Source organism: Gossypium hirsutum, chromosome D11, assembly GCF_007990345.1.
Source record: "Gossypium hirsutum isolate 1008001.06 chromosome D11, Gossypium_hirsutum_v2.1, whole genome shotgun sequence".
Classification (NCBI taxonomy): Eukaryota; Viridiplantae; Streptophyta; class Magnoliopsida; order Malvales; family Malvaceae; genus Gossypium; species Gossypium hirsutum.
The window spans coordinates 4906249-4932666 of record NC_053447.1 but is presented as its reverse complement, the minus strand read 5'-3'; the positions used below and the strand labels follow the sequence as shown (position 1 = coordinate 4932666).

General features: G+C 33.0%; 5 protein-coding genes and 1 non-coding gene across 13 annotated transcripts; 3 read left to right on the top strand and 3 right to left on the bottom strand.

The window, feature by feature from the left end:
- The first annotated feature begins 102 nt into the window (after window positions 1–102).
- Window positions 103–174, top strand: TRNAW-CCA (transfer RNA tryptophan (anticodon CCA)). Its single transcript has one exon. It is a non-coding gene; the product is annotated as a tRNA-Trp (tRNA).
- A 618-nt stretch (window positions 175–792) lies between these two features.
- LOC107911650 (uncharacterized) lies at window positions 793–6256 on the bottom strand. Of its 5 annotated transcripts, none has more exons than XM_016839521.2 (8): window positions 6108–6256; window positions 4133–4239; window positions 3785–4049; window positions 3142–3477; window positions 3002–3048; window positions 2520–2582; window positions 1559–1691; window positions 793–1069 (listed from the first exon to the last, which is right to left on the bottom strand). In XM_016839521.2, the coding sequence occupies exons 3-8, from the start codon at window positions 3909–3911 to the stop codon at window positions 1053–1055; spliced, it is 723 nt and encodes a 240-aa protein (XP_016695010.1). In that variant the 5' UTR covers window positions 3912–4049; window positions 4133–4239; window positions 6108–6256; the 3' UTR covers window positions 793–1052. The 5 variants fall into 5 exon arrangements, with proteins under 5 accessions (XP_016695010.1, XP_016695009.1, XP_016695008.1 ...); XM_016839520.2 differs by having other exon boundaries at window positions 3785–4038; XM_016839519.2 differs by having other exon boundaries at window positions 3785–3940.
- A 1229-nt stretch (window positions 6257–7485) lies between these two features.
- On the top strand, window positions 7486–13223 carry LOC107911647 (glutathione hydrolase 1). The gene is made up of 8 exons (XM_016839517.2): window positions 7486–8375; window positions 10604–10704; window positions 10812–11149; window positions 11226–11744; window positions 11832–12067; window positions 12138–12408; window positions 12485–12622; window positions 12704–13223. Exons 2-8 carry the CDS (start codon window positions 10698–10700, stop codon window positions 12941–12943), a joined length of 1749 nt encoding a protein of 582 aa, XP_016695006.2. The 5' UTR covers window positions 7486–8375; window positions 10604–10697; the 3' UTR covers window positions 12944–13223.
- Window positions 13224–13265: 42 nt separating this feature from the next.
- On the bottom strand, window positions 13266–14970 carry LOC107911648 (60S ribosomal protein L30). The gene is made up of 5 exons (XM_016839518.1): window positions 14816–14970; window positions 14601–14706; window positions 14342–14443; window positions 13600–13668; window positions 13266–13511 (listed from the first exon to the last, which is right to left on the bottom strand). The coding sequence occupies exons 1-5, from the start codon at window positions 14834–14836 to the stop codon at window positions 13471–13473; spliced, it is 339 nt and encodes a 112-aa protein (XP_016695007.1). The 5' UTR covers window positions 14837–14970; the 3' UTR covers window positions 13266–13470.
- Window positions 14971–15880: 910 nt separating this feature from the next.
- On the top strand, window positions 15881–21326 carry LOC107911646 (trafficking protein particle complex subunit 12). 4 transcript variants are annotated; one of them, XR_001687951.2, is made up of 4 exons: window positions 15946–17115; window positions 18866–18915; window positions 20789–20838; window positions 20964–21326. XR_001687951.2 is itself a non-coding variant. In XM_016839516.2 (2 exons), exon 1 carries the CDS (start codon window positions 16035–16037, stop codon window positions 17112–17114), a length of 1080 nt encoding a protein of 359 aa, XP_016695005.2. In that variant the 5' UTR covers window positions 15908–16034; the 3' UTR covers window position 17115; window positions 18866–21326. The 4 variants fall into 4 exon arrangements, 1 of the variants encoding a protein (XP_016695005.2); XR_001687949.2 differs by having other exon boundaries at window positions 15881–17115; window positions 20789–21326; XR_005920956.1 differs by lacking the exons at window positions 20789–20838; window positions 20964–21326 and adding an exon at window positions 19041–19176.
- A 298-nt stretch (window positions 21327–21624) lies between these two features.
- On the bottom strand, window positions 21625–22134 carry LOC107910842 (chaperone protein dnaJ 20, chloroplastic). The gene has a single exon (XM_016838772.2). The coding sequence runs from the start codon at window positions 22132–22134 to the stop codon at window positions 21625–21627; it is 510 nt and encodes a 169-aa protein (XP_016694261.2).
- Window positions 22135–26418: the final 4284 nt, after the last annotated feature.

The window sequence follows — 26418 nt, the reverse complement described above, 5'->3', positions numbered from 1 at the left end:
ACTTGATATGTAATTTAAAGACATTAAACAAGACAAGTAGATTTTGATTTTTTCCTATGCTATAGTGATTAAGTAATATCAATGTTGAAACCCATCACCCGCGGATCCGTGGCGCAATGGTAGCGCGTCTGACTCCAGATCAGAAGGTTGCGTGTTCGATTCACGTCGGGTTCAATTTCCCGATCAAAGCGGTTCCTTTTTAAGTTTTTTAAACTTTTGCTGATACTATCGATATTCATAAAAATGCCCCTAAAATTTCCCCCTTTTTTAAAATAAGTCCCTATCTCCTTCAAACAGAAAACCCTCCACCTTCTCTTCCCCATTCACCTAAAAATCCCTACAATTTTACACGCCTACCCGGAGCCAAGCACCTCATCTTTCAACTCGACATCAGTTTGTGCAATTTGTTTCATTTAACTTAAATGTAAGAATCTTTAGCAGTTTTTTTTCCTTCGAAGAATCTTTTGCAGATTTAAAATATTAATGTAATTTCAGACAAAAATATTTGTGGTTTTCAGATTCTTTATTTTTCTATTTTTCTTGAATCACTCTGGTATTTTTATACACATACTCGGATATTGTAATTAAGATACAATGGAAAAACTTTTCAAAAAAATAAACTATACATAGTACCTGCATCAAAGCTATTGACATGACAATTAATACGGCAGAGTAACTAAATTAAACTTGGTTATTCAGTAAAAGAACAAGTTTAATAATTATATTTGATTTAAAACTTGATTATTGATATTCGAATTCAAGTTTGAATTAGAAAACATATATATTCAATACTAACCAGAAAAAATAAAATTATTTATATTAAATATTAAAAGCTTGATTAAGCTAATGAGTTTCCTCGAGTTAAGCATCAATATACTAGAATTTGAGTCAAACAACTGAGTCAAATTCGAGAAGTAACAACACATCCTAATTATAATTCAGAAGCAGGGTCATCTTCAAGATATCACAGTGTATTACAATAATAACCAGTCGTAGGATGATTCCAGGGCATACAGAAATTTCTGGCCATTGTGGCATCGATTTAAAGTCAATCACCCCTCCTCAGACTCTGCAAGCAGAATTTTCAGAAATGAGAAGTATGTGCAATTCAAGAACATCTTGCACATAAATGAAAACGCATCGACCGTTATGTTCAAATAAGCAAAACAAAATTGATTTGATTGTAGAACCATCCACGTGAGAAGCCAGGGTCAGACTGGCCTGCCAGCTTGATTCGTGCCGAGCTAGGCCAGCTCAAATTTGTAACACCTTGTCCAAGGCCAGCCATGTAAAGATAGTCCAGTCCTTGGATAGGTTTAGTTGAGAGGTTTCAAATCAGTTCTATTTAATCAGCAGAAAACAAAATCAAGTTCCTGCAGAATATTGAATTTTATTTATTTGAAATGAGATAACCCCTCAAACTTAGAGCAGGTGCCAGAATTTTAAATCCTGGTCCTGCAGGATCAAACCCCACAAGGGGGACATGAGGCACTGGGCCAAAACCTGCATTGACCTTGAAAATTAGAAAGAAAATGGGAAAACATGACTAAAATGATACCATGTATGGCTTCCATATTTTCCTCTTTGTAGACACCAAGGGGTGATCCATGGACTGAAAGAAGAATCTCCCCAGGCTTAGGCAACCTCTTTGTTTTGGGTGTCATTCCAATTGATAACCTTTGGCTGGTCACCTGAAATAATAGCAATATAAGATAAATCATTCAATTGAAGGTTTTTGTGGACAAAAAGATTATGCTATTCATTCTCAGGTGTGATTGCTGGATACAAATGTTTTTGACACAGATACTTTCAAATTTTTTGGAGTTAGTTTTCCAAACAATTTGAGGATCATATTTTTATACAAATGTCTAGATATGTGGTAACATTTTAGTTTTGTTAATACAATAGTAAAATTGCACTTTGACACCCAAAAATTTATAATCAACTCCGACACCCCTAATATAAATTTCTGGTTTCACCCTATTGATCATTGACTGAATTTTGCAATGATATTATCTAATGATTGAACATTTCATAAGAAGAAGCTTTTGCCTTCCCCCATTTTCTTTTCAGTCCAATGACTAAGTTATATAAACAAGGGGGCCACTTCGTCCTCAATAGTTGGAACAAGCACAAAAGGACTTAAACAGCAAAACTAGCATATACAACTAGGAACAAGCTTTCACAGTTTAAATTTTCCCTACCAATTACAAATGGTCTTCTTCATCATAATGAACCATTTTCCTTTTTCCAGCTATCATTTTGATATTAAGTAAAACTTAAAATCATCATAAGAAACTTCAGCCCTTCCGAATCGTGCAAAATGTTAACAACAATCATTTCAGGGAAGCTTCAACAGTTCAAAAATGGAGAAAAGTGATGAAAACCAAGTTATCATTACCGATGCAATCTCCCCCCCCCCCCCGGGCCGCCCCAACACACAGAAATAAAATGATAAATTGGAATCCTGGTTTACAAACAAAAGAGGTTGAAATATTATGGAAAAAGAAAGTACAAACCCCAGGAGTTTGAAGACCATCATGCATTCCAAACATCTGACTCTCAGATGTTCCCTCCAAAACCTGCAAAACAGAAACTTTTAAGTTGAAACTTTATAACGAACTCTTTGGTCTATAACATAACATCAATGAATAGATGACAGGTCAAACATGCTTTAATGTACTGATTGCCTACATCTTGCAACAATACACAAAAAAGGGTATGTGTTAAACCCCAAAGAAACCCAATTTTTGTTTGTCTATAATTAGATCATGATCAGTACGAGGATTGAAATTTGTGTCTCGGAAAAAAAGAGATGCAAAATGACATAGAAAATAATAATACGCAAGAATAAAGGCAGCCTCCATTCTTCAAGTTAATAACACATGCAGCAACATCCAATCACCCCTTAAATGTTGTATAGCTACTCAGTCTTTAAAGAACAAACTAATCTATTTTCTACTATTTTCTGAGTTTTTGATGTAGGGTAAAGAGAACATACAAGGTCCTTGATTTGTTGACTGTCAACCCGTAGAAGGCTCTTTCTGGCTGCCATCAATAAAGCAACTCATTTCAGACAAAATCAATATGAAATATCAAAATTGATGTTAGCACCATAAATTGCGTAAGTTTTAAAGCTACCTGCTTCAGTTGACAACTCAAAGCCACTGAATGATGGAATGGAAGGGCGGTTTGCATAAACTAAGGACATACGATGTAAAAGAGAAGCGTGTACATCTCTTCCATCAGCACCGTGAATGGAGATGTTGCCATCCTCGTGTTTCCATTGCACTTCGAACTGTCCATTTTCTGCATTTCTTACTATTGATAGATTTGGGAGATTTTCATTAAAAAATTGCAATGCAGGTGTTTGAAGCTGCTCTTCGCTGCAGTATGAGCGTAATAATCGCAAAGCAGTCAGCATATGTTCAATCTCTACATCACGAACAGCCCTAATTGCAGCACATTGCCGCTCAACTGTTACAGAAAAGCAAAACAATTGAATGACATAAACATGTGAGCAATTTCAAAGCAGTTTCCATAGTTTATTCGCTTAAAACTTATATCCCCAAAAGGTGCTCTAAAACAAAATCAATGATAAAATGCACAAATACCCAACCTATAATACCAATTCAAAACAGTTTCCACGGTTTAATTACATATTTATATCCCCGAAAGGTGGTCTACAACAAAATGAATGGCAAAATGCACAAATACCCAAAATATAATATAAATTCAAACATATTTCTGCAATATAAAAACGTGATTCAAGAGCAAATTATACCTTCCTGATCGATTAATCCGGATATATTCTCCTCATTTTGGTTCTCCTTTTTGTCATTTCTTTCTACTTTGCATTCAGCTGATGCTGGAACTTCTTTAACAGTTTTTTTGGCTCTACGTTTCGCCATTTGCACGGATTTTTCTTGGGTTTATCGCCCTAAAGTAGATTAAGCACATAAACATTCAAGATTTGAAATTTTGAAGAGAAAAAAACCCGGTTCGGCACCGAGATTTCTTCATCCACGGAAAGCGCCGCTACAATTGAACTAAAAATGAAATTAACAACAAATCCTCGACTCATCTAGGAATCACTAAAGAAATAATAAATAAAAGGAAAAAAAAAGCAGACCTGAAATTACTGTTTTAGAGAAGAATTTCGTCGGAGATGTGGAAGTGGGTCGAGTAGTCAATTTTTTTCAGAAGAAGAGAAAGTCCCGCCTTCTTCTTTTGAATTTCCTGTAATTTCGAAGGATTTTTAAATATAAACTCTTTTTTGAGGGAAATTTTAAATGGGTAAAATAATACTAGTCACCTAGTTTTTGTTTTTTTTTCATCAAACTATTAAAAATTACAAAATAATTATTTAATTATTTAATATTATCTTTTTCGGTCACTAGTCTCTAATGATGGCAAGTTTTTAAATTTGCATAATAGCATTTTAACTTTCAATATTTATAAAATATGTCAATTTAATCTTGATTCTTAAAAAGTTTAATCCTCAACATTTACACATTGTATAATTTAGTTTTTTTTTGTACTTCTTCTTTTCTTTAGGGGGATTTTATCAGGGGTGAAGCCAAAAATTTTTTAGGGTGGGATAGCCTATATTTTTGTCATTTTTAAATGATAAATCAAAATTTTATCATTTGAATGCTACAATGTAATTTTATCATTATTAACTTAAAAAATTTATAATTTATAAAGGGGCCTAAATAAAAAAAATTTCATTTTAGGGAGGCCGAGCCTGCCAACCCTTGACTCCACCACCAAATTTTATTCTCTTTGTTCTAAAAGCCATAGGGTTCCCTAAGTAATTTGTCAAGTGAATTGTTACTTGTATCACTACTTTTAAGTTTTCCATGTCCCTTAACGTAAGACTTACTAATTTTTTTAGAGAGGAATAAGGCAGGGTGATCTTTCTCCTTACCTTTTTTTATTGTTGCAATGAATGTATTATGGAGTTTTCAAATATCACCCTAAATGCTTTAGAGATAAGTTTTCTCATGCAGACGATCTTCTCATATTTGCAAAGAAATTTGTTGATTCTATGGTGGATATTTAGTGTATACTAAACTTAGTTATAGGCCAGGCCACCTGTCTAGGCCTGAAAGCACACTTAAAAAGTGAGAGGGTTTGGACAAAATATAAGATCTGGAAAATAGGCTTGAGTAAAATTCAAGGTCCATTTTCTATATGAATTGGGTATTGGGCAATATTTTTTGCCTGGTCCACCCAAATATATTATGTTATAAAAAAAATATATTAATATTATATGTTGAATAATAATTATAAATTTATATTAAATCACTAACCTAATAACAATTAAACTCATTACCCAAAAAAAAAGCTTATCCAACTAAATAACCCAACCCAATATATAAAATTTTTAAAATAATATTTAATACAGTAAAATGTTTATTATATTTATTTGTATTTTTTAATATAAATATTTTTAATGTATTTTTAATTTGTTAAAAGCTTCTATTTTAGCATTTTAATGTATTTTTTAATATAAATATTTGTATTTTTTAGCATTTAATTTGTTAAAAACTAATCTAAATAATCAAATATGGGTGGGCTAGGTCGGGCCCAATATCACTTTTTTAAATTGGATTGGGTTTGGATAAAAAATAAACTCATTTTTTGGGCCGAACTGAATCTGAACTTAAAAAAATGATCTAAATACCTTGGATGAGCACAATTTGACCCTTGAACACCTAGACCACCGAAGGAGTTGGTTTTCTAATTTGTAGGTTAATGCTTTAAAAAGTGAGCTATTTATTGCTAGTGTTTCTGAAGAGGAGGTGGAACTTATGAGAAGCATTATTGGTTTCAAGATTGGTCAACTTCCTGTTAGATATTTGGGTGTGCCCCTTGTATCTAGGAAACTAACGTTTTCAAACTATAGAGCTTTGATTTATAAGATATTGGTTAAGGTCACTAGCTGGTCTGCAAGGCATCTGAGTTATGCTGGAAGGCTTCAAATTATAAAGTTGTTGTATTCAGTATGTAGTCTTATTGGTGCAGACAGTTTATTCTTTCAAAAGCTATTTCTCAAATTTGTGCTTGGTTGATGGGTGTCGAATCCACCAATATAAACATACGCCTTAGTTTGCAAATTATGCAATATAGGGAGTAGGGTCGATCTCTCAGAGACTGGTTTACTGTAAATTGTTGCTCGCTTGACCAGATTTATGTCGGGACAGCTGTCGTGCCCAAGACGTTCGGGGGGATAAAAATTTGAAAACCTGAAATTAATAGAAAAATAACGTCAAAAGTAAAAGTTGAAAACAGAATAATAAAAACCGTGAAATAAATATTAAGAAAAATTAATTAGAATGAGCTCAGCTTTAGGCGCGAATTTTCCTCGTCTTTGAACCGATCCTCGAAATTGGATGAACTCCTCTTTTCCAATAAGTTAGTCATAGCTACCAAGGACGCCTCGGACACCAACCCTTCCTTGTGTAAATTAGTTATGGAACGTCCAATAACTAATTCTTACCGATCGAACAACCACGAAACGTTCGTGATTTAGAACTCTGGCAGCTTTGCTTTCTAGAAGAGCCTAGCTCGAACCAATGCCCTCAACCGCGTGGGACATTTAAATCCGGTTACTACTTCCCTTGACGGAACTAAATAGCAATCTCCACTTGGCACGCCAATGTGTTCACAGAAAACCGATTAGAAACGTTCCTTTCGGAATTCCAACTGTACGTCTAACCACACTAAATCAAACGACGTCTTTTTTGACTTAGTGTTAATTTGACTTTATGAGTTGACAAAATCATACTCTTAATCCGGAGAAGTAATAAGTACTGGAATTTTAGGAGTTAAATGGCTCGAGTTCGTAACTCACGGGTTTTGACGAGGCTAATTTCGACCTAAAGCTGAAAATGGGTTTAGTTGGCTAAGGTTTGGGGCATGTTGGTATTTGATAAATTAAATAAGGTAAAAATGATGAAAAGATGGGTGATGTGATTAAGTATGGGGGTGGAAAAAAATATTAAAGTGGAGTGGTTGAAAAAGGAGTTGTAAATGGTAAGTAGTAACAATCTAGAAGTTTTAGGAATTGAAAGTTAAAGAAACTAAAGACAATAAATAAATTTGTGAGAAGTTGAAAATAAAGGTGAAATGGATGGTAGGCTACTGGAACTAATAAATTGAAGGAAAACAAACTAAAGAAACAACAAAGGCTACGTGAGAAATGAGAGAATTGATAGATAAAAGCTTAATATTTTTGATTGATGAATAAATGAACAATACAAGCTCTATTTATACTAGTGGATTTACTAAATTAGGAGCCAACTAGTCATAGGAAATTAAAGAAAAAATATCCCATAATAAAATAAATCCCAAAATAATCCCCCCCACTAAGTCAACAAAAATTTCAGCTAATTAATATTGGAAAATTTCTACTTTGGCCCTCCTTCTTTACTTCTTTCTTTAATTTGGCCCAATTGTTTCCTTTTTCTTCTATTTAGCCCCAAATTACATTCCTGCACAAAATTCAATAAATATGGCAAAATTAGTGGTGCATTCTCATAAATTAACCAATTTAGTTACATAAAATATGTAACTTTAGCATTTAATCATTGGTTCTTTTGGAAAGGTCAAAATTGGGTTGCACATGGTGCTAGTGTAAGCTGGTATCTAATATGTTCTCCCAAATGATGGGGTTGAGGAATCTTGAAGTATGGAATAAGGCTTGCATTTTGCATTACGTTCGAAGCATCGTTGCAGAGGAAGGTTCTCTTTGGATTGTTTGTATTAAGAAGTATTTTATGAAGGGAAGAAGCTTTTGGGATGTTGCTCCTAATTCTACAAGTAGCTGGAATTGGGGAGGAATGCTTAAGTTGAAGGAGTTAGCTGCCGGTAATGTGCAAAGAATTTTGGCTATAAGATAGCTTATTCAAGACTGTGGGAGGATACTAGAGGAAAGGGAAGGAACGTGTGCTGACATAGATTGTTGTGGTTCTCTTTGCATGTTTCTAAGCATTCTATTGTTGCTTGGATGCTAATTTTGAGTAGGTTGCCTACTAGGGATTGATTTGTGTCAATACTTACTGCTTGCTTTGTTCTAGGGTTGCTGAAATTAGAAATCATATTTTTTTTAATATGATTTTTCGAAGGTCTCGGAAATGGTATTGCAGCTTTGCAACACTAACAGAGCTATAGGAGCTTGGGAATAGGAGTTGGCTTGGGCTGTCTCTAAATTCAAAGGCAAGTTCCTTGTGTCGTGCTTAAATTAGCATGGAGTGCATAAATTCATTCTATATGGGGTGAGAGGAACGGGAGATATCTTTGCAAGCCTCATTCAGCTGAAAGTGCAATCTTGATGAAGGTTAAGCAAATTGTACAAACAAGGTTGATGGGTAAGCAAATCAACTGAGTGGATAATGTTAAATATTCACATTTGTTCAATTTGGGGTCTGATTGAAATGCAAAGAATTTTGTTTTGGTTTTTGTATGTTTGTAAGGTTTTGATTGTAGCAGTTAACTGATTCAGGGTAATGAAATGCAATTATCTAAAAAATACAAGAATTAATTAAAATACAGAGACCAAAGGCAGAAATTGACCCAAAAAAAGAAGTGAAGTCCCCAATGTCAATGGATAAAAATGATTTAAGGCTCCATCTCGAAAACAACAGTATGCGCGCATGGATCAAATTTTACTCTTTAAATATTTTTATAATGTTTATATATTATATTAATTGTAATTTTGTTTATTTTAGATTATTCAAAATATTTAAATTAATTTTTAATATTATAAAATTACAAAATAATTTCCTCGTATCGATCATTATATTTTTGGTCGTGTTTGTGTAATTGAGATACCTTTTAGTTCGTGCATTCCGGAATAATGATGAATCCCAAAAAGCTAGTTCTTTTGGGACTTTTAAGTAATTTGCCTAAATGCTGAGCAATGGAGATGGGCCCCTGGAGCTTAAATTTCAAGGCATGATCTAATAGAAAAAGTAAGTTCAAAGTTAATTATTTATTAAGTGATTTTCTATTTTTTTTATAACTTATATGTGAGTTTTTTAAAATTTTTTTTTGGTCTATGTATTTTTTTCTTTGCGATACTTTATTCTATTTATAAATAAATTGAATATAACTTAAAAAAAAATTATACCAACTCAAAGCTACTAAGCTATTTAAAATTTTTCATTTAAGTTACCGAGTTATTAAAATTGTTGTTGTATGATCTTCTCTGTTCGTATTGTCTGCACCAATTGAAAGCTCTCATTTTTCTTCTCTTCATCAGTTCAAATTTTTTTCATCAAATAGCTTTCTTCTTCAATCACTGACATTGACCGTCAGATCAACTTGGAACTAAAGTATGTTCTTCTACTCATCGATGTGTATTTATCTACCGTACTAATTATCGAATTATTACTTAGAATTAACTAGCTGAAATTAAAAAAAAAACTTATCAACTTAATGATTTAAATAAAAATTTTAAATAATTTAATAATTATTTAAAATTAAACAACCAAGAGTTAATCTTATTAATGATTTAACAAACTTTCACTTAATTAAAAGGAAAACATGAAACATGCGGACCGGTTCACATTTAGGTAACCTTTTATAGTTTCTATTTCATCCTTTTGTTTTTGTCGTTTTGCAAAGTCAGCAATATTTCCAATATTTGAGCTGTCTTTATGTTGAAATGTTTTATCATTTCAAATACTGTAATGCAAATTCTCTTCCTAATGCCACAGTTTTCAGACTACTTTCAGAATTATTTGATATTTTTCGATTATGTTTGACTATATTTCCCATTTCCACTACTTTGAATTAACACCATTGATTGAATTTTAACTCGACTAATATAAGTATAGTTGTCAATATAAGTTGAGTGTGTTAAAGTATATTATCCTCTTATCTATGAGTTGGAAAAATCTATTGATAGTTTTAAATATATTATCAAAAAGAGCAGATATGATAAAAAAATATTGTGCTTTATATTTTTATTAATTATTAATACATATAACAATATAAAATTAGAAGAAGAAAAAAATTAAGACCCAACCAGTTGTTTTTTATTCATTACTTTTAATTAAAATTTCCAATTCCCAATCTTCAAATATTTGTTTCTTTTTTTCTTTTTTGAAAATAATCAAATATTTGTTTCTTATGTATATGTCATATGATTTTGAAGTCTTACTGGAGCATATATTAATTTAATTTTGTATAAATTAAAAGGATAATATATTGATATTTACCATTAAAATATAAAAAATATTGATTTTATTTTGTTGATTTTATCATTTATAAAGATAATTCGTTTCAAGATTTATAGTTGGATTTGAATTTTTTCAAGAGTAAAAAACTGAAAATCAGAAGGAAAAATTTGATTCATCATGCAATCCCTCTTACATAAAAAAAAATGTCAATTTAATTTTTGTTGGTGTGATTAGGGAACTGCACCAAATACTTGATAGCTTTTACAGAAATATTTCAAATTTACTCACACTTAATGCAGTTGCCAAAGGGTTTTTGCTTGGATTATAATTTTAGTAGCTAAGCGACTCAAACTATTGTTTTTTAATGTTTGATTTCTCACACACACACACACATATATATATATATAATGCAGAGGAACATCGACTCTGAAGGAACTTGTTTTTTAAGCTCCAATTACAGAAACTTAATTCATCTTTGAACGAAATAGGACAAAATAGAGAAGAAGCATGTCATGTGAGTAATTCTTGTCTTCCTTTTTGTTTCCTTTCACACAATAATATTTCTTTTTGTGTGTGTTGTTTTAATTCAACACTGTTTTTATTCCATTCTTTTTGTTGCAGTTCTAAGATTGTTATGCACCTCCATTGCATTTCTATTTGTTCTGTTGTCGCCTGCTGCTTCAAATATAAGTAGTTCTACCAAACGGAGACGAGAGGAAGTCGTTGCGCATCGAGGTGCTGTTGCTACTGACGATGGCCGATGTTCGAAAATTGGGGTTGATGTTCTTCGGATCGGAGGTCATGCAGTTGATGCAGCGGTGGCTGCTTCGCTGTGCTTGGGCGTTGTAAGCCCTGCATCGAGTGGCATAGGTGGAGGAGCCTTTATGCTACTAAGGGAAGCTAATGGGAAAGCACAAGCATTTGATATGAGAGAAACAGCGCCATTGAAAGCTTCCATGGTGCATATACTAATTGATACACGAAATTTACTTCAATTTTCTTCATTGTTAATTTCATTTCCTTCCACTTTTTCAGAACATGTATGCTGGAAATGCTACTTTAAAGGCAACGGGAGCTCTCTCTGTAGCAGTGCCAGGGGAACTTGCAGGCCTTCACAAAGCTTGGAAACAACATGGGAGGCTTCCATGGGAACAGCTCGTGAAACCGGCCGAGATTCTTGCTCGAAAAGGGTTCAAGATTTCGCCATATCTCCGAACTCAGATGGAAAGTTCGAAATCAGCAATATTGGCAGATAAAGGGCTCCGAGAGGTCTTCACATCAAATGGGGAGCTTCTGCAAGTAGGTGACATATGTTACAACAAGAAACTAGCAGAAACTCTTCGAAAGATTTCAATATACGGTACCAAGCCATTCTATAATGGATCCATTGGATTGAATCTGGTAAGAGATATTCAAAGAGCTGGAGGGATAATGACATTAGATGACTTGAAGAGGTACGAAGTTAAAATGAGGGAACCAATCTCAGCTAATATTCTAGGCCTTAAAGTTCTTAGTATGCCACCTCCTTCCTCTGGGGGTGTTTCAATGGTGCTTGTAAGTGTAACCTGGTTTTAATTTATCAAAACAGTGAAAGAAAAGGGAAATTTTAAAACTTGACTGTTTTTATTCTTGTTTTAACAGGCATTGAACATTCTTACACAGTATGCAGTCCCTTCCGGTCTTTTGGGGTCGCTTGGAATCCATAGATTAATCGAATCCTTGAAGCATGCATTTGCTGTGAGGATGAATTTAGGTGATCCAGAATTCGTCGATGTTTCGAAATTCGTAACTGATATGATCTCTCTTGAGTTTGCAAAGAAGTTGAAGAGCACAATCTATGACAACATGACTTTTGGCCCCAATCACTACGGTGGAAGGTAAACTCATTTTTACATTTTTATATCCTCATGATTTGCTTTCTTCCATGTGATCAACTTTTGTTGGCAGGTGGAGGTGGAGCCAAGTTCATGATCATGGAACTAGTCATATATCCATTGCTGATAGCGATCAAAACGCAGTTTCTATGACTACTACAGTAAATGCATATTTTGGATCAAAAATACTGTCGCCAAGTACTGGAATAGTCCTCAATAATGAAATGGATGACTTCTCCATGCCTATAAACAGTTCCAGAAATACGCCTCCACCAGCACCACCCAACTTCATCCGCCCAGGGAAAAAGCCTTTATCGTCTATGGCACCCACTATTGTGTTGAAGGTTTGTTAATTCAATGACTTCAAAAGCATAATCTAATCCCATTTTGGAAACTGGTTCTCAGTGAGGTGTTTTATAGGATGAGAAGTTGAAAGGAGTGGTTGGTGCAAGTGGGGGATCCAATATCATTGCAGCGACTACTGAGGTTTTCTTGAACCATTTCGCTCGAGGGATGGATCCGCTCTCGTCTGTAATGGCTCCCAGGATCTACCATCAGGTTTTCTTTCCAAAGAAAAATATGAAAAATTTGGCATTGAGTTTTTTGATCCATTAAGCTTAGAACGTCTGTTTGATGCAGCTGATACCCAATGTGGTGATGTACGAGAATTGGACGACAGTGACTGGAGATCACTTCGAAGTTTCAAGTAGCATCAGGAGTGACCTTCAAAAGAAGGGTCATACTTTACGAGGCCTAGCCGGTGGGGCGATTAGCCAATTTATAGTTCATAAATTGGAAGGTCGTAAGGGCAAGGGAAGCAGTGGAAAACTTGTGGCAGTCAGTGACCCTAGAAAAGGAGGGATCCCTGCTGGTTTCTGATCCGGCGTTTTCGTGCTCACTTCTATTAGTATTATTATTCTCTTTTGCTTGTAGAATCAAGCCCAGTTTTGCTAAAATTAACCTAGCTAATTTCAGTCCAGTAATTATCTACCAAAAAACCTAAGAATCCTTGTCATTCTCTTCGAACAGTATTTTTGTGAACCCTGTATCACTTTAGCGTCTAACTAGTGAACACCCTCATTATTTTAACTAGGAAAATAGGTCATTTCTTATGCTCACTTATTGTTCGATGAAATGAGGATCCAGTTAATTCTGTGTATTTGCAAATGAAAAGTTTAAAACTAATTGGAGAAACTCTAGGTAAACAAGCAACTCAGAATATTCATTAACCAAAACAAAATCTTGACTCAAGCTACAAATTTTAGCAAGAACATCCACAACTTAACATTAAGAAAAATACCAAATATTCTTAAACAAATGGGGTTGAGGGCAAAGGGAAATAATATCGTGAGGAAGTAAAGAAACATCATCATTCTGGTGTGATAGAGAACCAGACCTTCATTGACTTAGTGGTCACCTGGAAGAGACTTGATGATGTCAGAATCACCTGCAGGGTAGAGAAAGAAACAGTTAGTAAACATCAATGATCGAGTTGTAGAGGCAAGTAATTATCGGAATTTAGATATGGTGTTTACCGGGGTCGACAATACTCAAGCAGGATGCACGGAAGTATTTCCCACAAGCAGTTCCTAGATCATTATTGTCTGGATAATTAAAGAGAGATTAGATGTCAAGACAAATGAAAGAAAAGCAACAAAGGAATCCTAAGATCGATCAACCATGTTTGTTTGAAAAATTGCCTCTTCCGATTGGGCTATCCAAAAAATGATCATTGACACATGTGGAGAAGAAAAGTATTGGCAATCTAACACAGGAAACATTCAACTCAAGCCAAGATAAGTGTTGTTATATCATAAAATTGAATGTTCTTCCATAGGAAAGATGCCTCAAAAACTGACTAAATCAGTTCTAAATAAAATAACAATATTGCAAGAAATAGGTAATTCAAAAGAATCTAGTCTATCCACAGTTGTTACCAAAGAAAACCCGAATCAAGTAAACGAGGAGGAGTTTAATTTCATCTAAATCAAATTCAAAGCAATAAATTGAGGGCCAGGGTACATAACCAACTATCTTTACCTATTGCACATAAAGCCAACATCGAATATTTTAGCGTCTATTATCCCTAATGCATCAATCCAGGTAAAGTTGAACATGGGAAACAATCGAACAAAATAATTAAAGAGGTCAATTTAGCAAAAAAATAGAAGACATTACAATAAAAAATGTTCCTATCCAACCATAAATCCGCATTACAAACATCAGAATTTTTTTTTTAAAAAGGCCTTTGCAAAGCAGCCGGGGAAAAAAACTTACTTCCATTGTAATGGTGAACTCCAACTTTACAGAGCATTGCATAGTATTCAATCTCAGATTTCCTCAGCGGTGGACAATTGTTCGAAATGATAATCAATTTCCCTATTAGAGATCGACAAACCCCAAATTTTCTTCATTAAAAAATTTAGATCTTAAAAATCTACGAACAACCAGAATGATTAAAAGTTAAAAGAAAGAAAACGAAATTAAACCCAGACTTTTAAATAATAATAATAATAAAGAGAAGAGAGTAAAGAACCTTTGGAGCTCCTGAGGGACTTAAGCACTGTTTTATAACCAAGAGTGTATTTCCCACTCTTCATAACGAGAGCCAACCTGTTGTTGATGCTCTCATGGGTCTTCTTCTGTTAAATCCGAAAATTGAAAAGCATATATATGATTATTTTAGTTTCATTTTTTGACATTATGAAAACAAATCAACAAATGAAAGAGAGTAGAACGAAGGGCATTCACCGTTTTCTTGCTGGCCACCATTATTTTTGGTGAGTTTAGTTGGTCTTTTGGGGGGTTCGGCTGCTCAGGGTTCTTCTAACAACGATGTTGAAGCCGACTCTAGGGTTTATAGTACCCTTTACCCTTTAGCTTTTATGGGTTAAACTTAACAAACAATAACAAGAGATAAAATGAAATGTCGGTTGGATCCAACCCAAAATCACTTTTACATGGCCCGATATACTCTTTGGGCCGACCTAAAATATGGTGAACAAGAGTCCAATAATTATAATCTAAATTTATTTCTGCGTAATTTTTTTAAACAATTTCATTATAAATTTTGATTATATATATATTTTATATAATATTTAAAATTATTTATAGTCCTCCTAACTCATAAATAAGAGGATAATAGATTTCAATGCACTTAAATTTATGTCCTTCTGCATTGACAATAATATTCATACTAGTCAAGTTAAAATTCAATTGACTATAATTCATAATTTTAACAAATGGATCAATCTGGAAAGTTTATCTATACTTTTATTCAATTTACAATTTTATAGAGTCAAAGATGATTTGTAAAGTCTAGTTTTGAATAGTCAAATTAGTGTCGAGCAACACGAGTCGCGGTAGAGCAGGACAAGGTGAAAATTGCTTCTTCATCATCAACATAATTTTCTTGTATAGAAGTTGGTTACATTTATAGTTACAATTGATTTAAGAGATTGGGAAAGTATGTTGTTTGAAAGGCTCAAATTTTAACAAGAATTAACAAAACATCTAAAATTATTTTAAGTTTTTTTCATAAATATTTTTAAAATAATTATTTTTTAAGAATTTTTAAATTACTATTACTATTTTAAATAAAAAACTGTATCTGTAAAAAATTTAAAATAATTATATTAAATAAAAAAATCCATTCAATTTCGAATAATTACGATTTTTTAATTTACATTTTATAAATCATCCAAATATGTCAGATAGATTTTAGATTTGGGAGTGGTTAAAATAGTCATTAAATTGTAATATTTTTGAGTGATTAAATTAAAAATATATATAGTTGTATAGTTTACCATGTTTATTAATGTATAAATATTCAAAAAAAATGATAAGACTACCTAAAAAATAAAGAACGTAACTCCCCCGCCCCCCCCCCCCCACCCTAACCCCCAAAAAAGGCGAAAGCTTCAGCAAAATAACTTGCCTCACTCATTCTCACCCCACAGTCGTCGTCACAATGGACGAACCATCACCTCCGACGAACCAATTCGGATCTCTGAACGACGTAGCCCACGAGCTCGCCTCGCTCGAAGACCTCGCTAGTCGTGGCTCATGGCGCTCCATTCTCGACAAAGTTTCCCGAGCCCGTTCCCTCAACCTCCTAAGTAACCCCCACGACCACCTTATCTACCTCACCTACAACGTTCTCGCCCTCTCGAAACTACGACGTTTCGCCGACGCTTCGACCGACCTCGACACTCTCGACGACTTCAACAGTCACTATTATAAGTACGAAACTTACCCTCAACTTTACCCCAACCGGTCTGGTTCGATGCTTCCTTTCTCTCTTCGGTTCATCCACGCTCAGCTGCCGATCAAGCTCGGGAATCGCCAAGAAGGGTTAGATCGGTTTTATAGTTTGCTTAATTTTATTCGTCAGAAAATAAAAGAGAAAGAAAGCAATAATCTACATGATTCTGTCAAAATTTGGAAAAGAAGGGAAAATTTTGTTCTGAATTGTTTAATTGGGCATCATTTGGGAGATAAGGAATTCATTTTGTGTTTAGATTTGATCAAGGATATGATTAATCGTGATTATTTAGATCCACTCTTAGTTTCAAAATTAGGGTATATTCAGATGCAGATTGGTGATATTGAAGGGGCAAAAGGGTCATTTAACCATGTAGAGACGATGTTAAATGAAGGGAAGAATGATGGGTATTCGTTCTTGAGTGAAGTTCAATTTAAGAACCTTGTGAATAGAAACAAGGCCTTGGTTTATGTGGTGGGCAAAGATTATGTTTCTGCGGTGAGGGAATATGAGGAGTGTATCGAAAGGGATCATACGGATGTTGTTGCGATTAATAATAAGGCACTTTGTTTGATGTATTTGAGAGATTTGTCTGATTCCATTAAGGTATTGGAGAATGCACTTGAAAGGGTTCCTACGAGGGCATTGAATGAGACCCTGGTGGTCAATTTGTGTAGTATGTATGAGTTGGCATATGTCAATCACTCAGAGATTAAGAGGACTTTGAATAATTGGATTGTACATGTTGCTCCCGATGATTTTGATGCATCTTGTATCAGGGTTTGAGGTATTCTTCTATTCACTTGTTTGTCATTAGTATTCCGTTGTAATGTCTGAATTTTATATGGTTAAAATTGAGTTCCTACAGAATATCTAAAAGATTATATTACTTTAGATATATTATGTTTATAATGGATGCAATTTTGTTTGCTTTAGTATTCATGGGCGAGGTGGCTTATTTAGTGGCATTTATTCACATAGGATTTTGACTCAATGCTATGTTTTGTCCTATGTTGCTTTTGATGGTTGAATTGCATCATTCTGATTTGAGACTATGCACTTAAGTTCTTGCTCGTGTAGAAGGTTGAATATTGATATGGGTAGTGCTTATACCTGTATCTGAGTTTTTTAGCCTTACAAAGAACTGACAACCTATTGAGTAGGTGATTCTTAAAAACAGTATTTATTTTATTTTTATTGTATTTTTCCCCTTATCCACTCCAGTGGTCTATGGGTTTTCTTGACTGCTATGTGTATGACTAAAACTTTTCATATAGAATTTCCAGTTATTTTGTACTACTAGATTAAATAATAGGTTAACATTTCCCGTCTATTTTTCTTCAAAATAATACTGGTTCCTGCAAAAGAGTGATCTCTACTGCTATTATTTATATGCCTATTTTACTGAGTATTGTGTTATTTTTGTTCATAACAACGGACAACAGCCTAGTTTCTTAGACACCACCATTTGAGAGACAATTTCCTCTGACATCCCGGTAAGATGATCAAGTGTTCACCATTTGGATTTGGTCATTGGTTCAAACCCTGGAAACAACCACTGTGTAAAATAAGGGGAAAGCTACATATACCAGAACCTTCTCCAGATCCTGCACTTCTTATAGTGGGAGCACTCACGTTTGGTTACTGGTTTGGTGATCTAGTGTTTTTAATTTGATCGCTGGTTAGAACCCTGGAAATAACCTCTGTGTAAAATAAGGGGAAGACTGCATATATCAGTAGTCAGTACCTTTCCCACACCCTGCTTATGGTGGGAGCCTTGTCACTGGATGAAACCTTTTCATTCATTCATTCTTTTTTTCTACAATCACCAAATTATGATGGTACATTAAAGTGTTCTAATTGGGATACTGCATACCAATGTGGCTGTTATAAGGTTTCTAATGAGGCATTTATCCTTGATTTGGTAATCTATTTTAGAAGATCAGAAGTAGTGACTTGGTATGAAGTAGGAAGTAGAAAAGCAGACACTGAGAAGTAGGAACCTGCATAAAATCTTCTTAGAGCTTCAGGCAGGGGGGGTGGGGCTTCTCATTGCCAAATGATTCCCAAGTTCTGTATATACGTAGTATTACTGTGATTGCACTTAATGCAGTCAACGGGAAAGTCTTAGTGATTGGATGTTGCTATAAGTTTGTGATCGAAGATGGGAGTATTGCCTTTATGAATATGATACATGAGATGCACATTTTTACTCCAAAGAAAGGTTTAGGAAAATGTTCTTAATCAGCTTCTTAGTCAAGCCTTCTAACGAAGCTTCCTTTTATCGAATAGACATGAAGTGTTCTAGTACTTGTCTCGATGTTGTACATGTTTTCTGTAACATAAGTAGATGGTAACTGCAAAGCATGCTTAAGAACATATTTAATTTGGTAAAATTACAGTTTACAAAGAACAAGTACCATTGATTCATTGTTTTAGTCCTTTTGTTGCCTATTTATTTCATTGTTTTGGCATCTTGAACTTTATTTTGACAATTGGCGCCATTTTGGGTCTGATTCATAGCTGAATTTGGGCAGGTATTAATTCGTAAAGACGGCAGAGATTTGGATCGCAGCATTAGCCCTTGGTGCGTGCTCTTCACTTTGTTCCTAGTTGATTCAATTACACGGGGGCACCAATGCTTGTAGAATTAATACTCATATTGACTACCACTTTTGTGGATTCCTTTCTTTTATATATATAAAAAAACAGAATACAGGGTGAGTTCTTCAACTCAACCAGGTAACTCATGTTTTAAAATTTTAAGATTTTTGAACTTCACATGGAACTTGGACCTTGGAGATTTTCAAAGAAGCGGCTGCGTTTGTCTAATCGTTGCCGATCTTAACATACTTGTGCTCGCTAGGTTTGGTTTGTTCTTTTTTTCCCTCGTTTTAACACTCAAATTTGGTTCATTAGTATGGAGGGAGCTGAATTTAAAAGTGTTGGGATGACAACTGACTGCGAATTTGAGTAGTGCACTTAAGTTCTTGCTCGTGTAGAAGGTTGAATATTGATATGGGTAGTGCTTATACCTGTATCTGAGTTTTTTTAGCCTTACAAAGAACTGACAACCTATTGAGTAGGTGATTCTTAAAAACAGTATTTATTTTATTTTTATTGTATTTTTCCCCTTATCCACTCCAGTGGTCTATGGGTTTTCTTGACTGCTATGTGTATGACTAAAACTTTTCATATAGAATTTCCAGTTATTTTGTACTACTAGATTAAATAATAGGTTAACATTTCCCGTCTATTTTTCTTCAAAATAATACTGGTTCCTGCAAAAGAGTGATCTCTACTGCTATTATTTATATGCCTATTTTACTGAGTATTGTGTTATTTTTGTTCATAACAACGGACAACAGCCTAGTTTCTTAGACACCACCATTTGAGAGACAATTTCCTCTGACATCCCGGTAAGATGATCAAGTGTTCACCATTTGGATTTGGTCATTGGTTCAAACCCTGGAAACAACCACTGTGTAAAATAAGGGGAAAGCTACATATACCAGAACCTTCTCCAGATCCTGCACTTCTTATAGTGGGAGCACTCACGTTTGGTTACTGGTTTGGTGATCTAATGTTTTTAATTTGATCGCTGGTTAGAACCCTGGAAATAACCTCTGTGTAAAATAAGGGGAAGACTGCATATATCAGTAGTCAGTACCTTTCCCACACCCTGCTTATGGTGGGAGCCTTGTCACTGGATGAAACCTTTTCATTCATTCATTCTTTTTTTCTACAATCACCAAATTATGATGGTACATTAAAGTGTTCTAATTGGGATACTGCATACCAATGTGGCTGTTATAAGGTTTCTAATGAGGCATTTATCCTTGATTTGGTAATCTATTTTAGAAGATCAGAAGTAGTGACTTGGTATGAAGTAGGAAGTAGAAAAGCAGACACTGAGAAGTAGGAACCTGCATAAAATCTTCTTAGAGCTTCAGGCAGGGGGGGTGGGGCTTCTCATTGCCAAATGATTCCCAAGTTCTGTATATACGTAGTATTACTGTGATTGCACTTAATGCAGTCAACGGGAAAGTCTTAGTGATTGGATGTTGCTATAAGTTTGTGATCGAAGATGGGAGTATTGCCTTTATGAATATGATACATGAGATGCACATTTTTACTCCAAAGAAAGGTTTAGGAAAATGTTCTTAATCAGCTTCTTAGTCAAGCCTTCTAACGAAGCTTCCTTTTATCGAATAGACATGAAGTGTTCTAGTACTTGTCTCGATGTTGTACATGTTTTCTGTAACATAAGTAGATGGTAACTGCAAAGCATGCTTAAGAACATATTTAATTTGGTAAAATTACAGTTTACAAAGAACAAGTACCATTGATTCATTGTTTTAGTCCTTTTGTTGCCTATTTATTTCATTGTTTTGGCATCTTGAACTTTATTTTGACAATTGGCGCCATTTTGGGTCTGATTCATAGCTGAATTTGGGCAGGTATTAATTCGTAAAGACGGCAGAGATTTGGATCGCAGCATTAGCCCTTGGTGCGTGCTCTTCACTTTGTTCCTAGTTGATTCAATTACACGGGGGCACCAATGCTTGTAGAATTAATACTCATATTGACTACCACTTTTGTGGATTCCTTTCTTTTATATATATAAAAAAACAGAATACAGGGTGAGTTCTTCAACTCAACCAGGTAACTCATGTTTTAAAATTTTAAGATTTTTGAACTTCACATGGAACTTGGACCTTGGAGATTTTCAAAGAAGCGGCTGCGTTTGTCTAATCGTTGCCGATCTTAACATACTTGTGCTCGCTAGGTTTGGTTTGTTCTTTTTTTCCCTCGTTTTAACACTCAAATTTGGTTCATTAGTATGGAGGGAGCTGAATTTAAAAGTGTTGGGATGACAACTGACTGCGAATTTAGATATTTGTAGATACTTGAACCGTCTTTGTGAATTTAGATATAGTAAATTCGAATATTTTAATTATTATTCATAATAGATTTTGGATATTAATTTTTCTGGTATATTATTATTATTTGAATTTGATCGAGTATCTCGCAATTGTAAATTAACTTTTTACTCCATAAATAATTATATAAATTTTATTTTGTTTGCACTAATATGCAATGTTGCCGAACTTGCCGTGCTTTGTAATGTAGTGGTTAAATTGTAATTTTGATTATAGTACTTGATAAGTTTTAACCCATAAAAGAAATTTAGAAATTTTAAACGAATAAGAAAGACTTGAGATTAATAAATTGCGATATTTAACAATTACATAAAACGATTTACAAAAATGATAAATATATACATCATTAATTTCTACCTGTACCTATTTTTCATCCGCTGCATACTACTCTGAGATCGTTTCTTAACATCCCTCTGAAAGTTCGGTCTCCTTTCGTCCGTCATATAATTCCCAAATCCAAACCCCATTGGATTAACCAACTCCATTTCATAATCATACATTTGATGAGAAATCGGATCCGGATTAACCAAGCCCAATTCATAATCATACGTTTGACGAGAAACCGGATCCGAAAGAGTTTCGTAAGCCATTTGAAGCTCGAGAAATCGCTGGGTCGATTCTTCCCTTGCTGAAGGAGGGCAAACGTCGGGATGATATTCAAGAACCATTCTTCTATAAGCCTTCTTTATTTCAGCTAAACCGACGTTCTCGGAATCAAGAGAAAGAACTTTATAAAAATTGGTTTTCCCCCTTTCCCTGGCGGCGAAATTATCAACCCTACATGATATGACTTGACTCTTTCGTCGGAACCCTAATTTTGTTGGTGTTGAAACCAATTTGTTGGTACTGAGACTAATTTCCATGGAAAATCCTGTTCTTGAATATAACGGATTGTTGTAAGCTTCAGTTACGAACCTTCTGGAGGTCTAATTATGGAGGATCCCGGCTCGATTTCCGTACAAATTTGCAGATTAACACGAACTTCGAAATGATTGTTGGAGAAAAATTTTAAAAAATAAATAAATACAGGAATTTGTGAATAATTAACTGATAGCTCTTAACAAAGAAGTTGGAGCTGAAGCTCTTCAAAGACGGATGGTTTAGTTATATACCAGAAATAAACACGTTTTTCTTGTGTGCAATCATAACGCAGTTTTGGCATGTAGTGGGCGATGGCTTTGTTTGGTCACCGTGTGGTGTCTGGCCTTTGCTTGGAAATCGCCATCTTTGCTTCGAAGTTGCTACCCCTGCTACCTATAATTAGTATATTTACTATTCTTAAGTATTAACTGCATTGATGTTACTTACGATTTACTAATTAGTTCTACGTTAATTTTAAAAAATTTAAAAACAGTTCTTAAAAAAAGTAACATGAGAAATTTTTATTTTTATATAAAATAAAATAAAATAAACAATTTAAATTCAAAATGAAAGAAATATAAAACAATAACAGTTGGAAACTGTCCAAATTTCTTTTGCCATTGTGATCCAACGACAGCTTAATTACTTTTAAGAATTTCGTGCAGGGCACACTTTTGTCAAAAAAAAAATGTTTGAAACAATGATACCAAATGTTTTTTTTTTCAATAGTTTATTTTACATTAATATTTTTATCTTGAAAAAATTAAATTCAAATTTAAATTCTAAAATAAATAATATCATTGTTTCATACAATCTTCGGGTTGCATTAAAAAAATCACTTATTTTCCTAATTATTATTTTTTAATTGACATTAATGCTTAATTTTCATTTATATGAACACTTCACCAATAATTTTGAGTTTCAATTGAGGGCGATGGGTTTGAAGTTTAGATTTTTAAAATATATATATTTAATTATTATTTAATTAAAATTATTAGTATGTATTTATGAGTTTTTTATTTAATATATGTTGTGTTATTATTAATTGATGGTGCATAAAATTTATATATTGACTATGCATTAATTTTTTTTTCTTGAGTTATGCTATACCCATGCTTGAGTAATTTTTTACTTCCAATGCATAGGCTGCTGGAAGTTTTATGTATTTCAAATAATTACACTAATCTCTCGTCCTTTAAAGAAACTTATCACGATGACGTTTACGTAGTATTGTTTTACTTTAAAGAGTACAAATAAAATGATGGGCATACACATATGAGACTTAAGTTCGAAGGTTTAGTTTAGTTCAAATGGGTTGATTCTCCTTCTGCGTGTGATATTAGGTTTAATTTTGTTTTTTTTTTTATTTAATTGATTTTTTCTTCATTGTTTCATGTTTTTTCTAATGGTTAATTAGAGTGCTTATTCAATCTAGGAGGATACGTGAATCCATGATCTCGAGCAGCGATTTCAAAATTTTGAAACTCAAATTTCTAGCATAAACACCCCTACACTACTACATTGAGAACATTGTCGTGATGCCATTCATGTAACACTTAATCTCATTAATATAAAAAATGGTCATATTGAGACACATGCATACCACATTTTTATCTGACCACACATTTATCTAAATCTAATATAGTAATATGTACATTTACGTGAAATAAATGAGTCACTCCAAACTTTCCACCTATAATTACTACAGTGTTCTAAGTGGACAAACATATAAGATAAAATCCACGCTTTGCTCAAACATTTTCACAACTTATAAATTCCTTACTCCACTTGTTAAGTCTAAAAATTCCATTAATAGCGTACTAATTATTTTATTATTTTTTAATTACTTATATTTTTCATAATATGAAGGATAATATTTTTTATTATGCCGAATTTATTCCTCTGATATTTTCCATCACAATGCATTGACAAGTTGGTTGTTGGACAAAGCATGGATTCACATGTCTTAGACCACACCTACCCGTGCCATTACCCATATGACTGCCCGATATTTAAAAGAAAAAGGTGAAATTTATCATTAGTCACCCTACTGTTAATGGAACTTTTTTAGTTGGTACAATTGCAATTTCAGTCCTTAAAATTTATATTTTTTATCAATTTAACCCTAATTACATATAAAATGATAAAATTGAAATTCTTTTAAAATTTTAGAAAGTTCTAAAAATAAAAATAAAAATAAAAGTATATAATATTTTCAAAATTAGATAGTGAGAAAATGAAGTAATTTTTTTAGACCCCCAAATTTCCAATACACATTCTTAAAAACCATTAAGCAACATTATTGGTTACCTCTTCTGTTTATTGACATGATTTTTGTCATAAGAAAAAAAATTCAGAATATAATTTGTGTTTTTACAATTTAGGTTTTGAAAAATAATATAAATGAAATTGAAATTTTAATTGAGTACAAAAAGGAATTTTTCTAGTTTTTTTTTTGATATAAAGATGGTATCATAGTCAAATTTATAAGTCTCTATAATATTAATTTTAGATCTTCTTTAGGGACACGAAACTTTACTAAAAGATATTACCAATTTAGTTTTGAGAAACATCGAGGAAGCATGTAATGGGGATAATGGTCTAAGGTTTTTTTTTAATATGTTATTGGATTCTACCGAATGATAATTTTATTTATTTCTCACGTGTATTAGTTCTTCAACAACATTTTTGAGATTTTATATTTTTTCTAAAATTATCTTTTTGAATTTTTCGATTTTAAATAAATTTGAGGTTTTTTAAAAAAATTTATTATATAGAATTAGGGTCAAATTAACATAAAATTATAAATATTGAGGGCTAAATTTATTATTATACCAACTAAAAAAGTATCACTTAACAGTCAGGTGACAAAAATACAAATTTGAAAACTTTAGTGACTAAATTATAACTTTTTTTAGTAAAATGACTAAAACAAAAACTTACACATAATTTAGTGACTATTGATCTAATTTACCCTTTTTAAAATTATGTTCACTTGAAACCTTGTCTAATCAAATTGCTTTATTATTTAAACAATGGGTTAGTATTTGGTATATTATTATAGTATTTTTTTATTCCATAAGCTGTTTTAAAAAATTATTGTGTCTTTTTTAATCTTTTACTATATATTTATAAGACAATTGTCAACCTCCTGATTTGATAATAAAAAAATTATATTAATATTTATATATTTTGTAATTAAAAATTAAAATTATTATTTAGTATGTTGATGATAATCTATTTTAATTTTACAAATAACCTTACCTACCCTCAACACGTATATATATATATATTAAAAAACCTGCCTAACAAATTAAAGATCTCTACTACTAATATTTAAGATAATAATCCTGACTTTAAAAAATATTTATTATTTAATTTAAAATGGCCAAGTCAAAGTCAAAATCTCTCTTGTTCAAGCCCATGCCGATGGAATATAAGTAGTCTGAACCGTTATCCACTTCTTTATTGTTTTTGGATCAACTTCCGGCTCCCTTCTCTTAATACCGATGAAATCAATATGAATTAATAAAATTAATATTATTTTTTCTTGGCCGGGCTTCTTCAACCAACATATCTCTGGGCTTTTTTGAATGGATTTATATGTGATTAGTGAAAAAATAGTAGTTACAATAAAATTAAATATTATAGTGACACAATAATATGACGCAAAAAAAAAAAATCAAACGCACTACATTAGAGGTAGACGCTCATACAAAATGATCATTATTTAAAAAAAAAACCCTCAACATATTATGCTCAAATAACTTAAGAAATATAATTTTTCTTAAAAAATACAATTAATAGATGTAAAATTTAAGAATACAATTTTAAAATAAAATAACTCCCATAATTGCCTCAAGTGTGGTCTGAGTTCGAGTCTTCCTAATTAGATTTATTATTTGTCATGTAATAAGCAACCAACATGATGAGAGTCAAAGTATTCGCATCATCTTATTTCCTCATTGGAGGGTGTAATCGTTTTGACCTTTTTTTTTTCTAACTATTGGTGTTTTTTAATATTTAATATTTAATGTTATATGTTTTTTTCTTAGAGTGAGTTTGGATGGGTGATGCGTTTACCTGCGGTTAGTGTAAAAATAGCGGTAGCGGTGAGATTAGATACTGTAGCGTAAAACAAAAAGTAAACTAAACGCACCGCACCGCACCCAATCGCCCATCCAAACCCACCATTAGTTACCATCAAAATTTACCTTACGATTTAGGAAGGATATGTTAGCGTAGGACTCAAACCCCCAACATTGAGATGTCGATAAATTTAATTT

Bases quoted from the DNA above. Each gene is read 5' to 3' on its own strand.
- LOC107911650 (XM_016839521.2), bottom strand. From the start codon at position 3,911: ATGGCGAAACGTAGAGCCAAAAAAACTGTTAAAGAAGTTCCAGCATCA. The intron at 3,478-3,784 runs GTATAATTTGCT...TTTCTGTAACAG, and splicing joins CGGATTAATCGATCAGGAAG to TTGAGCGGCAATGTGCTGCA. The intron at 3,049-3,141 runs GTAGCTTTAAAA...TATTGATGGCAG, and splicing joins TGAGTTGTCAACTGAAGCAG to CCAGAAAGAGCCTTCTACGG.
- LOC107911647 (XM_016839517.2), top strand. The intron at 11,150-11,225 runs GTGCATATACTA...CCACTTTTTCAG, and splicing joins CGCCATTGAAAGCTTCCATG to AACATGTATGCTGGAAATGC. The intron at 12,623-12,703 runs GTTTTCTTTCCA...TGTTTGATGCAG, and splicing joins CTCCCAGGATCTACCATCAG to CTGATACCCAATGTGGTGAT.
- LOC107911648 (XM_016839518.1), bottom strand. From the start codon at position 14,836: ATGGTGGCCAGCAAGAAAACG. The intron at 14,444-14,600 runs GTTCTTTACTCT...GATCTCTAATAG, and splicing joins GTCCCTCAGGAGCTCCAAAG to GGAAATTGATTATCATTTCG. The intron at 13,669-14,341 runs GTAAGTTTTTTT...TTAATTATCCAG, and splicing joins AGTTCACCATTACAATGGAA to ACAATAATGATCTAGGAACT.
- LOC107911646 (XM_016839516.2), top strand. From the start codon at position 16,035: ATGGACGAACCATCACCTCCGACGAACCAATTCGGATCTCTGAACGAC.
- LOC107910842 (XM_016838772.2), bottom strand. From the start codon at position 22,134: ATGGAAATTAGTCTCAGTACCAACAAATTGGTTTCAACACCAACAAAA.